We start from the raw sequence: 15950 nt of genomic DNA on the forward strand, positions 1-15950 counted from the left end.
AGGGGAATGGCTGGCACCAGATGGCTGCATAAACTTAACTCATAATTAACACTAACATGTGCCCAACCGTGGACAACGAAACTCAAAATAAACAATATTAGATTAATTCAGAATAAATACCCGAGACAATAGCCATAGTGACTTCGCTTTTTTCGCCTATGAGAGCTCCCGGTAACTCCCTAAGGTGGAATCCGGACAAAACTCAGACCATTAGAAAAGTAGTTAGCCAGAGAATTTGTCCGCATCTGCTTAACATATAGTACAGAAAAACTGTAGAATAGAAACACAGGAAGTGGTATGACAGTACCTTTCAGCTAATCTTCATCATACATGTATGCCCATTATAGTAAAATCCACTTCAGAGGGATGACAGAGATAGTAGGTAAATAACAAGAAAATAAAGAAGGTTCAGAATAGGATCAATAGGAAGATTACAAACTTATATATAAGCCGAGAATATTAAATAATAGAGGACTATATTAGGTAGTAGAAAACGTCCTATAGATAGTTAGTCCATTGAGTCCATTGGATTTAGTAGTACGTCTTCTCTTTGGGGCCTCCTGAGGCTGGACGGATTCACTGGTAGCTGCATCAAGGTAACTTTGTGCCTCTTCAGGCGTACTGAAAGAAGGACAGGTTTTTAATGGGGATTCATAGAAAACCAAGACAGAGTTCCTGTCTTGGCCCGAGATGTCAACAGAGAGCATTGTGTCAGACTGAAAATAAAACAACAACTCCTGGAGGACATACAGTAGCTAATAAGTATGGGAAGACTTGAGATTTTTTAATAGAAGTAAATTACAAATCTACATAACTTTCTGAAATGAGTTTATTTGAAAGAAAAAGATTTTCGCTGGACAACCCCTTTAATCCTTTGCGTACAGTGCCCCAGCTAATATAATGATTAACCCCATGCTAGTATAAACAGCAACTTTAACCCTTTCACGACCTGAGGTCATTGATTCCTCAATGCCCAGGTCGTTTTAGGACATCAGCTTATGGGATCATAACAGCCCTGTCCTCCCTCCTTTCCTCCCCCAGCCGGCCTCCAAAGCCAGGAAACCGGAAGCCTCAGGCTCCTTGGCTACCATCGGGGCTCTGCAATCACTTCGCAGAGCCCCGATGGACACCGGCAGAGAATGATCCCTCTGTAGAGGTAAAATTCTCTGTCAGGAGCCCTATAGATGCTGCGGGCATGCTAGGGTCACTGATATCGGTGACCTGCTGTGGATGACACGGGCGCACGCAATTAACGTGGCTGCCCATCTAACACTTTAGTACTGCATTTCGACTGAAGCATTCATTCTAACTGAGATTTTTGGGATGTCAGAATTTGTCTCTAGCTTAAGGCCCCCGTCACATTTCCATGGCCAATTTTACAGTCAGGAAACACTGTTGCTGGCCCAGACTGCCAAGCAGTGCATCTGGAATTTCGGACAGTTTCCAGATGTGCGTCCGGGGCCATCTGAAGTTCCAGGTGCCCCCATAGGGTTCTACAGACACCCTTCAGGATTTTTCTGTGCCATATAGAACACTATGAATCTGGAAATTTAGCCATCAATCTGAATAGATTTTCCTGAGGTCACAGATAAAAAAAGTTATGTCACAGAGGCATGTTAGAAAATTTTATTGGTCGGGATCTGAGTGAGCACCTCTTCCTCCCTGCTCTGTGTCTGTGAGCGAGACAGCCCCATAAATTTACGTTATGCCTCTGTCATTACAAGACCGATAGCTGAAAGAGAATACGGGAAGCGTGCGTTTTTTTCCCTAATTAATCTCTGATCATTAGGGTTTCTAAAACTCCTGATCATGGTCCAAATTTAGTGTCCTTACTCCAACCTGTGACTGTCCATCTGCTGAAAAGCTGCCAGGGCATGGTGGATGTGGTAGGTCTGCCAGAACTGGAGAAGTTGGGGACCACTGCTTACATTTATAAAGGTCTTTCACAGAGATGCTTCACAATGCCTTGGTCCCCTGGGGCTCCCCTGCAATGTCTTCCAGCTTCCCCCTTGTTGCTCTTCCTACTATTTGCAAGACAGACTCTTTTAAGATGTTGTTGTCCGCTCAGCCAATCAAGTCTGTTTGGAAGTAGACTGGAGAAGGGGAAACTGGAATACTCCACAGGGGCCATGGATCTATATATCCTGTGTCTGGAATTCCCCTTTTAAAAGGAATGACAATGCATTGACCAGGCATTATGCAAGTCAAAAGAATCTTGATGAAAATAAAGCAGAAAAAAATCTGTCATCTGCTTGAAAATGTAAGTTATAAAAATGCTCTGACTTTTCTACATCCTGCATCATGTCCTGAAAACTGTAATCTAATGCCATTATTAACTAGTAGAGCGGTCCAACTTTAATAAACTCTCACTTTTTATATTAAAAGATTACATAAACAGTAAAATTCAATTAATCTGACTATCAGGGATCTGGATTGTCAGGATACTATGCAGTATAATTCCTGATACTCTTGAAAAGTCACTCCGCTCATTGGGCGAAGCAACATGATAACCCTGGAGGACATGTAGATTGCATGTTGCTTGGTTTTCTCGGTTTACATGGAGTCACTAACATAGCCCTGACCTTTATTCTGTTTTCCAGGTCATGTTTCTTGGAGAGTTGGAAGAGATCTTGGATGTCATTGAACCATCACAGTTTGTCAAGATCCAAGAGCCTTTGTTTAAACAGATTTCCAAGTGTGTTTCCAGCCCTCACTTCCAGGTAAGTTTGTAGTTTTGGGAGCTGACCAGTCTTTTACAATGACAAAGGACAGAGTCTTCCCACCTTTAAAGAGGACCTATAACCCACCCCCAAAAAATTTATTGCCCTCGCTATCCTAAACTATCTAGGTTTATAGCGTGTCTTTCAATTCGGAGAATAATCAGCTGGGGCCTAAACACTTACGGTCCATTTACACAGAAAGATTATCTGACAGATTATCTGCCAAAGTTTCAAAGCCAAAGCCAGGAATGGATTTGAAAAGAGGAGAAATCTCAGGCTTTCCTTTATGACCTGTTCTCTGTTTATAGTCTGTTCCTGGCTTTGGCTTCAAATCTTTGGAAGATAATCTGTCAGATAATCTTTCTGTGTAAATCAGGCATGTCCAAAGTCCGGCCGGGGGGCCATTTGCGGCCCGCGTTCCGAACTTTTACGGCCCCCCAGGTATCCAGCTTGCTATTATCTGCCTGTGTTATAAAGCATATAGCATGTAGCATGTAAAATGGTCGGCCCTCGCACATGTTCACTTCATCAAATTTGGCACTCTTCAAAAAAAGTTTGGACATGCCTGGTGTAAATGGACCCTTAAAGTTGTGTTTTTTGTTCTTTTATGTTCAAGCTTATTTAACGATTAAAGAAGTCCGGCAAAAATCTTTATGAAAGTATTGTATTGCCCCCCAAAAGTTATTTAAATCCCCAATATACACTTATTACGAGAAATGCACATAAAGTGCTTTTTTCCTGCACTTACTGCATCAGGGCTTCTCTTCCTGGATAACATGGTGATGTCACGCCCCGACTCCCAGAGCTGTGCGGGCTGTGGCTGCTGGAGAGGATGATGGCAGGGGGACACTGAGGGACACAGAGCACTGGAGGGACACTGAGCATGCATCTGCCATCATCCTCTCCAACAGCCACAGCCCACACAGCTCTGGGAGTCGGGTCATGACATCACCATGATATCCAGAAAGTGAAGCCTTGATACAGAAGTGCAGGGAAAAAACACTTTATAAGCATTTCCCGTAATAAGTGTATGTTGGTCATTTGTTTAACTTTTGGGGGGCAATACAATACTTCAATGAAAATTTTCACCGGACTTTTAACAAAAATGTGAAATTCCTAAGAAACAAACTTCTATACTTAGAGTTGAGTAAGTAGTATATGGACTCCTAATGTCAGCTCACTCGTCTGTCCCTCCAAGGAGAACTGGTCAGAAATGACAGGGCTGAGCACTTCCATCCTTTCCTCTAGGCAATTTGTGGGGGTCTGAGTCAAAACTTCCAACATTTAAAGATGAGAAAATTTACGGAAATAATAAATTGTAGTGCTTCATTATCTCTGCAATCCGCTCATCAGCCTGCTTCCATTTACTGCTCTGTGCTGCTCCTCCCTGGGTGCTGGGAAAAGCTGGATTCAGTCCTGAGAAACTTCTCCAAGTTTCCCAGGACTGGATCCAGCTTTTTCCAGAACCCAGAGCAGAGCTGCAGTCCGTTAAATGGAAGCAGGCTGATGAGCAGAGATAATAAAGCGCTTCACTTTATTATAACTTAAAATTTGCTCATCTCTAGCTACAATTCAACATCTAGTAAAACAGTACTTGATTTTAGTCCTTATCTGCAATGTAATAAGGAATTCCACAAAATCAGAGACAGAGAAAAAAATTAAAATAACCCTCTGATAATTGTTATAGCGGACGCTTTGGGTGAACATTTTATTGTGGATTTTCTTCCTGACTGTACTAATCATTATATAATGAGTTGTATATACCTTTCTGGAACAGTTTAAAATCTGATTCTTATCCTATTGAAGCCAGATGAGACATATTACTGTGTGCCGAAACGCTGCTGCAATTTATTTACTCAGGTTAAAACCACTAGAGGTAGCAGCTATGTTACATCTTGTATATACACTTGCGTAATATAAACTCATTGGTGTAATCTGCACTGTATCGATCACCAATGTATTCTTTTATAATGTCACAGAAAGCAGTTTGGGAAGCAAAGGGTATTTGATGTCTCATTGTCCTTGTGTTAAAGCATTGCTGGTTATTTAGGTCTTATCAATTATTATTTTTGCTGTATACAATCATTATTCCACAAACCTACTTTAACATAATTTCTTTTTTTCCCTTTTAAGGTGGCAGAACGAGCTTTATACTATTGGAACAATGAATATATCATGAGTTTAATAGAGGAGAACTCAAATGTGATCCTTCCCATCATGTTTGCAAGCCTGTACAGGATTTCAAAAGAACACTGGAATCCGTAAGTGAAATTACTTATTTTATACACTACTTTTTTTTCGGTTTTCTGACGGACACAAAAACGTGGTCGACCTCATTTTTCGTGTCCGTCAAAAAAAAAAAAACAACAAAAAAAAACTGAACCATTTTGATCCTTTTCTTTTTATAATAGAAGTCAATGGAAAAATGGATCCAAATGGATGCACACAGTTGCATCCTTTTTTTTATCCGTTTTTTTTTGCAAAAAATGGATTGCAAAAAATGTGGTGTGAACCCAGCCTTATGGGAAGAGTGTAGTCATGATAGCTATGCATTTATAGTCCCCTTTAGAAAAACTTCAGCTAAACCTTCTGATTTTAGTGTGACTGGCCAGCTGTCTAATGTGCATGGAAATAAGCATCCACCAGAGTCTCTATTCAGAACACTTGGCCAAGCCAACCGTTTTTGTGTAGGGAGGGATCGGGAGAGTTAGCCAGTTGCTGAACAATTCTGTGTGTTATAATACATGTATGATCACATTTGGGGTCAGAATTCACTGAAGACCAGAGGCCAATGGTCTATGGTTTGTGGAGATTGGGTACATGCAGTATAATGTTAGGAAGCTGAACTCTTTGAAGTCTACTTATAGCTCGATTTCATCCGTCAGACTGACTCTTTACAGCTTGTCAACAGGACTGTAATATGACAGTGATTAATACAGGCCATAGACTGCCCTAAAATAGTCCAGGCTGCTGACAGACTTCTAGGAAGGTGCCAAGAATTAGATTTCCATGTTGTAGTTTCAGGATCAATTGCTTGTAGGAGGAAGTGTTGAGCTAATAGAAAATATTACATAGTATTAGAATCAAGGCGTCTGCCTTTTTCCTGTCGTGTCCATGTACTGTGTCCTGTCCTGCTACTTATCCCTGTTCACTTAAAGGGGAAGTCCGGGCAAAATAATTTTAAGATATGTTATTGCCCAACAAAAGTTATGAAAATTACTAATAGACACTTATGATGGGAAACGCAACCCAGCCTTATGGGAAGAGTGTAGTCATGATAGCTATGCATTTATAGTCTCCTTTAGAAAAACTTCAGCTAAACCTTCTGATTTTAGTGTGACTGGCCAGCTGTCTAATGTGCATGGAAATAAGCATCCACCAGAGTCTCTATTCAGAACACTTGGCCAAGCCAGCCTTTAAGGGCTGTTGTACCATGTGTGAGACCCCCCCCCCCCCCAACTGTTCTATGTAGATCAGTTGAGCCGCAATGAGCATGCCCGCCACTGCTTCATTCACTTTCTATGGGACTTCTGAACATTGCAGGGAGGTGAATTCTGTTATATACATCAGTTCCATAGCAAGTGAATGGAGCAGTATAGTCTGGCATTTGCAATTGAGTTCTCTCCTTTTGATTGGTTGTTATCCCAGTGATGGTTGCACCCCCACTGTTCAGCTAGTTATCCCCTAACCTATCCATATGGGAATAACTCCTTTTAGGGTTGTAGCCAAATGACTGACTTTTTTTTGTAATGTTGCTTTCTCTAAGGGCCCAAAGACCCCAGGTCATTGAGAAGTCAAAATTGTGGGGCTGTCAATGCATAGGAACACATGATAGATTTTTCAGTCCTCCTCTCTGTGAACACACACTATTCAGAGACTGATACTTGATAAATTTCCCTGTTGTATCTCTGACCTATTTGCTCACGATCTACAACTTTTTTTCCCACCAGGGCAATCGTCGCTCTCGTCTACAATGTCTTAAAAGCCTTTATGGAGATGAACAGCACCTTGTTTGATGAACTGACAGCCACTTACAAGTCAGATCGCCAGCGGTAACTTTTTATAGCTTCTTCTTGTCTGTAGCACTGAAAGCTTCTGGTGGTTTTCTTTGCTGCATTGACTTGATTTTTATCTGTTCTGTATTAGGCTCTGTTCACATTAGTGTCATGGCTTCTGTTCTCATTATAGAGACATGGTGGGTTTGACAGATCCACTTTTATTGTCACTTATTGTCACTATTTATTTACTGGTCATGTTATTGATTGCAATAATAGTACCAAGAAATACCCCTTTAAAACACCAGAACTGTGACTAAATGGAAACACTAATGTCAATAAAGCCTTAAAGTAACACTCCAATATATTTTATTTTACAAGTAGACTTGTACCCTCTCTTGCCAACAGCTCAATTACCAGTTTGCTGCATTGCAACAAGCCACTTTACACTGGGAAATTGTGTGTGGAGCGGACGTCAGCTTCTGTGTATTGAGTTCCCCCAGTTCTCGTTATTGCAAAACTACAACTTCTATCTTGGGAATCGTTTTGCAACAACTTATGCTGTCATGGTTCGATGGACGTTATGGTTTTGCAACAGCTAGAAGAGCTACCGATTAGGGAACACTGGGCATGGTTATGCCTGAAATTTATTGTTGTGGGGTTTTGACCTCTGAGCCCTCCCCAGCAGATAGCAATGAAGGGACCACAGTGCTGTTTTAATGCTGTGGTTCCCTTGTATACCCCCTTTTAGCAGCGCTCCTGGACGCTTAGCTGTGCACGTAGCTGCATCCAAACTCATTCACTTAAATAGAGCTGTGTTGCTGCTCCTTGCACATCCTGGTAACTGGGTGCTACTGTGCAAAGGAAAGAGACACTGAAAGGCATGCAGAGATATAACTGTCCCCATCGTCCTTGGGGTCCCAGAGGTCTCAGCCCCACTTCTCATATGCTTGTATATAACCATGCGTCTATTAGATGGGGATATACCCCTTTAATGGCAGTAATAGCTGGATGGCTGTGTACGTGATATGAAACATGCTGAGAAATGAAGCATGAATTAATGTGATCAGACAGAAGCAGTGCGCTGCCAAACCAATATTAGACCATTGTTAACTGTTTTACATGCAGGTGTATAAGGAGATAGTGTCACAAGTAGCAGAACAATAACCTACTGTCAGTGGCAGGGAACATTTCAGAATACCGCAGTCCTGCATTCCTGGAAAATAGGAGACATAAAGTAATTGTATGTGACATAATCCTAGTGAGTCTTATGCAGAGTGCAGGTCGACGCTAATAGTGGCTGATGGTTTGTAGCGTTACCAGAGGATGAATAGAAATAGAATTTAAAGGGATTTTCAGGGACCTGGACAATTTTGTTTCTATTAAAATAGGATTAGATGGGTTTGGGACCTGTTTTCCCACAATGTACATGTTCAATCTGTGGTTTGTGGTGGGTTTTTATGCACATTTTGCAATCCCATGGAATCCACATGGTCAAGGAATTTTAAGTGTTCATATCCGTAGGAGGTTTAAAGGGGTTATCCAGCGCTACACAAAAATGGCCACTTTATTTCAGAGACAGCCCGCTCTTGTCTCCAGTTTGGTTGCAGGTTTTGTAACTCATTTCCATTGAAGTCAATAAAGCTTAATTGCAAACCACACCTGAGCTGGAGACAAGAGTCATGCTGTCTCTGGAAGAAAGTGGCCATGTTGTTGTAGCATTGGATAACCCCTTTAAGATTTGAAAGAAAGGAATTATAGACCCTCTTCTTACATAAGCTGCACATATGGCCTGTTGATATCATGTCTCTAAAGAAACTTATAAGGTACATTTGTCACACATGTACTAGAGTGACTTCAGACTACCACTGATCCACTAGAACAAGCTGGGAAAGAAGCGTGTGTCTGAGTGCTTCTTTCCCTGCTCTCTAAGGGAGGGACCAAGAATGCCCCGTAAACTTGCATTATGTGAGTCTAGATCACATGACTTAGGGCCCTATTCCACCGGACGATTATGGTTCAGATTATCGTTAAATCGTTCAAATCTAAACGATAATCGTTCGGTTGAAATGCAGTTAACGATTAACGACCGAACGAGAAATCGTTGATCGCTTTTTAACCTCTTAAGGACATATGACGTACCGGTACGTCATATGTCCGCACTTGCACTTCAAAGCGGGGCCGCGCTTTGAAGTGCCGCGATCCCGGGTGCCGCGAGTAGCCCGGGACCGCTGCTATTAGCGGGCACGGTCTGATCGCCGTGCCCGCTAATTAGCTAATCGGAGGCAGCTGTCAAAGTTGACAGCTGCCTCTGATTACCGGAGGCAACGTTTCCCTGGGGTCTAGTGGGGGAGATCGCTCCTCCGGGACCTTGTCCCGGAGGAGCGATCTCCGTTACTGATGCCGGCCGGGGACGCGTCCAAGATGGCGCCGTCCTCGGCTCGGCACTCGTTCGTTTTCGGCTGCAGCAGCCGAAAGCAAACGAGTGCCGATCTCATGGATCTCTGCAGCATATCTATGCTGCAGAGATCTCAATGAGAGATCCAAGTGTATATACTAGAAGTCCCCCAGGGGGGCTTCTAGTATATGTGTAAAAAAAAAAAAATAAAGTGTTGTTAATAGTAAAAAAGCCCCCTCCCCTAATAAAAGTCTGAATCACCCCCCTTTTCCCAGGTTTTAAATAAAAGTAAACAAATAAATAAATAAATAAACATGTTTGCTATCGCCGCGTGCGTAATCGCCCGAACTATTAATTAATCACATTCCTGATCTCGCACGGTAAACGGCGTCAGCGCAAAAAAATCCCAAAGTGCAAAATTGCGCATTTTTGGTCGCATCAAATCCAGAAAAAATGTAATAAAAAGCGATCAAAAAGACGTATATGGGCAATCAAGGTACCGATAGAAAGATCAAATCATGGCGCAAAAAATGACACCTCGCACAGCCCCATAGACCAAAGGATAAAAGCACTATAAGCCTGGGAATGGAGGGATTTTAAGGAACGTATATTGGTTAACAACGGTTTGAATTTTTTACAGGCCATCAGATACAATATAAGTTATACATGTTATATATCGTTTTAATCGTAACAACTTGAGGAACATGCATAACAAGTCAGTTTTACCCCAGGGCGAATGGCGTAAAAACACATTTCCCCCAAATAAAAGAAATGCGTTTTTTTTTTCAATTTCACCACACTTTGAATTTTTTTCTGGTTTCGCAGTGTACTTTATGCAAAAATTCAGCCTGTAATTGCAAAGTACAATTAGTGACGCAAAAAATAAGGGGTCATGTGGGTTTCTAGGTGGAAAATTGCAAGTGCTATGACCTTTTAAACACAAGGAGGAAAAACCGAAAACGTAAAAACGAAAATGGGCCACGTCCTTAAAGGGTTAAGACCTGGACCTATTTTTATCGTTGCACGTTCGCATTGAATAAGACATCGTTCAATCGTTCGCAAAAGATACGAACGCAATAGCGAAGAAAAAACGATCGCAATTACGATCATAAGTAACGATTATCCTTCCATGGAAATGAGTGAACGTTTTCAGGTCTTTCGCAATAGCGGTCGTTTGAGATCGTTAATCGTTAACGATTATGCAAACGATAATCGTCCGGTGGAATAGGGCCCTAAGTGCTAGGAGAATATACGCTGAGAACCCTCTTCTAGCTATATGTAGTAGAGATTCGCTCATCTCTAATATCTACCGATGGTCTGGTGAAATCTGAACTTTCAGACCATCACAGATCAGAACTTTTACTATGTCTCCTAGAAAATGTGAAAAGTTGTGCAGGATGTAAATATGTGCAGTAAAAGATCCTTATGTAGTTAACCAGGTTACGAAAGGACAAGTCATGTTTGTCTGTCGCTGCTCACCCTGAACATTCTGTTGCAGCTTAGTGATACAGGTAGTGAACATTTATACCCTGTGGCAGGTTCTCTTTGTGTCCACATCCTCCTGCTCTAGATCATGGATATTATTTCTAGAAAATATAAGGCCAGGTTTTTTGTGTTTTTTTTTTTTTTTCTGGAGTGGAAAATCCACACTAGACATTTCCTCTATGACCATCTTAATGCAAATGGGACACTGTTTTGGTTCAAAAATACAACCTTAAAGAAGCAGTTCACAAAAAAATATTATTGGCTCCCCCGGTAGGCCCTGTCATGTACACTCACGGCAGCTGATTGGTGTCCCGCGACACGGCTTCGTTACGGTACCGTGGCGCCGTTCCACTCTGGCGCGCGCTCACATCTGCCTCTGCAGTTACTTCTTTTCTCTTCCTTGTATTTAAATGCCGGAAGTCACGTGCTTCCGTAGAAATTGCATGGAAGTGTGTGAGATCCGGCATATAATCACAGCACAGAGAAGGAGTCACTGCAGAGGCAGATGTGAGCATGCGCTGGATTGGAACGGTGCCGCAGGACTGGAACAAAGCCGCGCCGCGGGACACCGTTCAGTTGCCATGAGTATATATGCCAGTGCCTACCAAGGGGGTGATAATAATTTTTTGTGAACTGCTTCTTTAAAATACAACCCTAGTTAGCTGCACAGACCACACCATCAGGTCTCCTATCATGTTGGGGCTTGCTGGTTCAGTAGCTTCATGTCCCAGTAAAATGGGATTTAATCCCCTGCATGTCACGGGGAGAGCCGTGAACTAGTCATTTGGGCGGAGAGTCCTCAGTGACTAGTCACAGCTCTCTGCCTGTCAGTGTGTTCTGGAGAAGTGAGGCAAAGGCAAAGAGCGATGTCAGAGGCAGCGTCCCTGGGAGCCTAATCAGCACAAATGTCCTGATTGGTTCCCCTTAAAGGAGATCACAGCCAGCCAAGAAGTGAAACATGCTACCATGCTCTTCTCCAGATATTTTCTAGTGCTTGGTCAGGGTGTGTGCATTTCTGCTTTTGGTATGCAGTTTTGTGGGGGAAAAAACAACTAATAATTTGGGATATATGCAATAAAGTGAGACCCTGTATGAACTTGATACATCCCATGCTCCACACTGGACTTTTACTATTCTACTATGGTGTGCTAAACTAATCACATGACTTCTGCAGCAATGTCTGTCTTTGGTAGTTTGCCATTGCTGCAGGACTTGTATTTGTAGCTGCCGGCGTCATTGTGGCAGCACTGTAACCAAAGACCAGTGGAGAGGATGGGAACAGCAGGAGATTTATCAAGTGAATAACGACTTTAATATTTTATAAAGTTTCATCCAGTTGGCCCAAAAAAGTCTTTACATTTCTTCTGATGTCCTCAGGGGTGGGGCCCAACATTCCTTGTCTCCTACACACTTGATAACATTAAGGGAAGATATAGAGGCAGGAATTGCTTTGGTTGTTTTTCTTTAATGTGTTTTATTTTTAGTGTCCCTTTGAATAATGCCATTGTTTTATTTGCTAGTGAGAAGAAGAAGGAAAAGGAACGTGAAGAACTATGGAAAAAATTAGAGGACCTTGAATTGAAGAGAGGTCTTAGGAGCGACGGCATTATCCCGACTTAACAGAGGAAACAATTTCATCTTTATCCTGTGGAGTCACATGTATGTAGTAGAAGATGGAGCAGCAGTTTTCTGTATTGTGCAACTTTACAGTAGATAACATTCGTTTCATTATTACAACAGCACTGTATATAACTGTCTAAGTAAAGAGAAAAAAACAAACAAAAAAATTCTATGGACTTTAATCCAAAGTTTGGACACTAGATGAACTTCTCAGAACTTTGCAAACATAATCATTGTTTCTTTACATCTTCTCGGATCTTAAAGGAAATTTTACAGTGTCAAAAAGCTACTCCCCCCCCCCCCCCCCCCCATCCCCCCTCATTTTGTCAGGCACTTCATATTTATCATTGGGCAGAGTATCACAGTGTTTCGGATCCAGGCACCCTTATTAGATTTAGCTTCTCTTTCTGCTAAACTGTATAAATCTATTTATATAGTTAAAAACTAAAAAAGACAAAAAAAAAAAAAGGAAACACGTAAATTTCGAGTTTGCAGAACATCCTCCTTCTCTGGATACCATCTTTCCTCTGTGTAACGCTAGTATTACTTTTTCTTTGGACACCTTCTTAGCAGAACTGTTCCCCATAATGGTTGTGTGTCTGTGTATATCATTTTTTTTTCCCCTAAGGTAAAGCTCTGCTGCATTTGGTGACTGTTGGGTATGTTGGCAGGTCCGCACGCCAACCGTAACACTCTTCATTCTGTATGGAGTCGCCAGAAAGAGCCGAGTGCTGTACTCTGTTCTCTAACGTTTCGATAGAGAATAATTGGAACCTCCTGGTGGCTCCATAGAGATGAATAGAGGCACCGGATATGTGCCAACCCACAGCTGTATTCAAAGCAAAGTAGCCGGGGGCCGATATGGTTGTGGCGCCCCCGCAATCTGTGGATAAGGGACAAGCTGTTGTCGTTTCACAACAGGTGATGTGCCACAGGTTATACACCACTGCTGTATGCATATCTGATACTTAAAATGAGCTCCAGAGCTTTTTTTCTTTTTTTTTGTACATACAAAAAAATGTTATGGCTTTGGTGCTTATTTTCATTATTAGGTATGCTTTGGCGCAATGGTCTGTAACCTGCGACCCCCCTCAACTGTCTGAACTGCAACGTTTGGATATCAAGGACACAGTGTTGTAGTTTGCACACATACTCCATTGAAGCATTTGAATGCAAGCTGCAGTCCCCTAGCTGTCGGAGAATGATGGGAGTTGTAGTTTTGCAACAGCTAAAGTACTGCAGATTGCACAGAAATGTAGTAGAGCTGGGAAGGAGAAACCTTTGTCCCTTAAGCTCTTGCAAAACTACAATCCTCATCATGCATGAACAGCCTTTGGCTATCCAGAAATAATGGGAATTGTAGTTTTGCAAGAGCTGGAGGGCAGCAGGTTCCTTATCCATGCAGCAGAGATTACAGAGGAAGGACAGATGTACTTCCAGGAACATATGTTGAAATTGAGCTCACATTCTCTGTATATCAAACACTGAAGACAATGTAAAACCCCATGCAGTATTAGTTTGCATTTGCCACACCACTGCAACACACGCACAACACAGGGCTGTTTTAGAATCCTATATAAATATATATTTTAGCCATTATTATTCTACAAATTTTATTGGACCATTTTGAAATAAAGATGAAAAAAACACTAAACAGTGAAAACAGGACAAAGTGTTGGAGTGGTACTGATTGTATTCAGAGACAAAGCTGTCTGAGCTGTTTGGAAGTCATTGCCTTATTTTATAGTAAATATGTATTAATGTATTCCAGCAAAAGAGGATGTAACCTCTAGGAAGCACTCACAAAAAAAAATTAAACATGTTGCAGTGTTTTGTGGACATTAGATCACAGTACATCACAGTGCCAGCCCCTGTCGGGAAGGTTTTTTCTTGCCTGCAACATCAGTCTGCATTCTGAACTGGATGCTCATTTCAACTACTGTGTTTACCATCGAAAGTGGTTCTTCAAATGCTACTGAAAAACAAAGAAATTCTGGAAATTCCTATTGTCCTGAGTATTAATAAAGTTAAAATGCTTTTATATCAAAGGTGCATTGTGAACAAATTGTTTAAAACTAAGGAGTTTTGCCCACCCATTTCATTAGGAGTCATCTATGATCTGAATATTTTGGCAGATAAGAAAAGTATATGGGATTAAAGTGTATGTTTAGCACAGAGCAGTGAACAGCACCCTTGCTTTATATAGTGCACAATGTAGCAGGCTATTCTTTGCACATTGTTGGTAACAGTGTGTTTTAGGTATCATCCTAGATAGATCTGGATGGATTGGCTTAAAGGGAATCCAGCAGGTCGATACCAGGTTAAATGTTATTGGAGTAAGACATATAACTCGGCAACACAAAGGGCCATGGGCCCAGTGAAACCAGGATATCCCCGAAAAAATATTAAAACGTAACTTTTAATCAGAATGAATAAAGGTATTGGTGATATGAAATTATAAAATTAAAAACACTATCCCACAGTCAAGGGTCAATATATATATATTCACTAGCAAGTGGTATACGTCTTGCTCAAGTTAGCTGCAGACTAACTGAGCTCAATAGGACTGTGGTGATAGAATTTAAAATAAGAACACCGCCTCCACAACTAGTTTCACTCCACTACGGAGCGTCTTCAGGTGTAGGGCAAACTTTGCCCTACACCTGAAGACGCTCCGTAGTGGAGTGAAACTAGTTGTGGAGGCGGTGTTCTTATTTTAAATTCTATCACCACAGTCCTATTGAGCTCAGTTAGTCTGCAGCTAACTTGAGCAAGACGTATACCACTTGCTAGTGAATATATATATATTGACCCTTGACTGTGGGATAGTGTTTTTAATTTTATAATTTCATATCACCAATACCTTTATTCATTCTGATTAAAAGTTACGTTTTAATATTTTTTCGGGGATATCCTGGTTTCACTGGGCCCATGGCCCTTTGTGTTGCCGAGTTATATGTATAAATAACCAGGAACCCCCGATTAGTAAGGCACATTTCTTTTGTTTTTGTTAAAATTGGAGTAAGACGGCACATTGTAGCGGGGTGACGCTTGTGGTTGGAACTGGTCCCAGCAAATAGTAAAGGAAAATCCCGGCACTCACCAATTCTGAGTGTTCTTGTTTATTGAAGCATCACATAATACAGGTACAAACAGGAGGACGCAGCGTTTTGGCTCGTGGCCTTCATCATAGGCTGATGAAAGCCACGAGCCGAATCCTTCTGTTTGTACCTGTATTATGTGATACTTCTATAAACAAGAACACTCAGATACCAGGTAAAGAGCTGCGGACATTGGCAGATTGTTATATCTCCCTTTCACCTAATGATTCCTTTGTCTTTGCTGATGGCCGTTTGCAGATTTATAAAACTGGATTTTTTCCTGGGAAGCTGAGGTGCCTTGGAGGTGATCCTGAGCCACAGCATGCTGCAACTCTCTCCCACATCCTTCATTTCCAGTATGTTAATTAGCCAAGGAAGGGAAAGGTGGGGAAGGAGGTGTGCATGCTGTGGCTTAGCATTACTTCTGTGGCACTTCAGTTTCCAAGGAAAAATGCTATTTTATAACTCTTTAAATGGTCATCAGCAATGAGAAGGGCATCTGTTATATCTCCCTATCACCTATCTGCCTGTGTCTGGTGCACTGTACCTTGTACAGACCTCACAGATTCCCTCTAAATGTGGTGGTCAGGATTAAAAACATATGTCTGCTTCTATAAAAAGTGGCACACAT

General features: G+C 41.6%; 1 protein-coding gene across 4 annotated transcripts in view; it reads left to right on the forward strand.

Annotated features, from left to right (window-relative positions):
* Positions 1–14266, forward strand: part of PPP2R5E (protein phosphatase 2 regulatory subunit B'epsilon) — a 104394-nt gene extending 90128 nt beyond the window's left edge. For 3 of the 4 annotated variants that reach the window (XM_069951402.1, XM_069951404.1, XM_069951405.1), the window contains 4 exons: positions 2601–2720; positions 4854–4981; positions 6671–6772; positions 12119–14266. In XM_069951402.1, coding sequence (XP_069807503.1) covers positions 2601–2720; positions 4854–4981; positions 6671–6772; positions 12119–12218 — 450 coding nt within the window. In that variant the 3' untranslated portion in view covers positions 12219–14266. The remainder of the gene's footprint in view (positions 1–2600; positions 2721–4853; positions 4982–6670; positions 6773–12118) is intronic. The other variant, XM_069951403.1, reaches the window with a different exon arrangement.
* The last annotated feature ends 1684 nt before the right edge of the window (positions 14267–15950 follow it).

The sequence above is a fragment of the Dendropsophus ebraccatus genome, chromosome 13, assembly GCF_027789765.1.
Source record: "Dendropsophus ebraccatus isolate aDenEbr1 chromosome 13, aDenEbr1.pat, whole genome shotgun sequence".
NCBI lineage: Eukaryota > Metazoa > Chordata > Amphibia > Anura > Hylidae > Dendropsophus > Dendropsophus ebraccatus.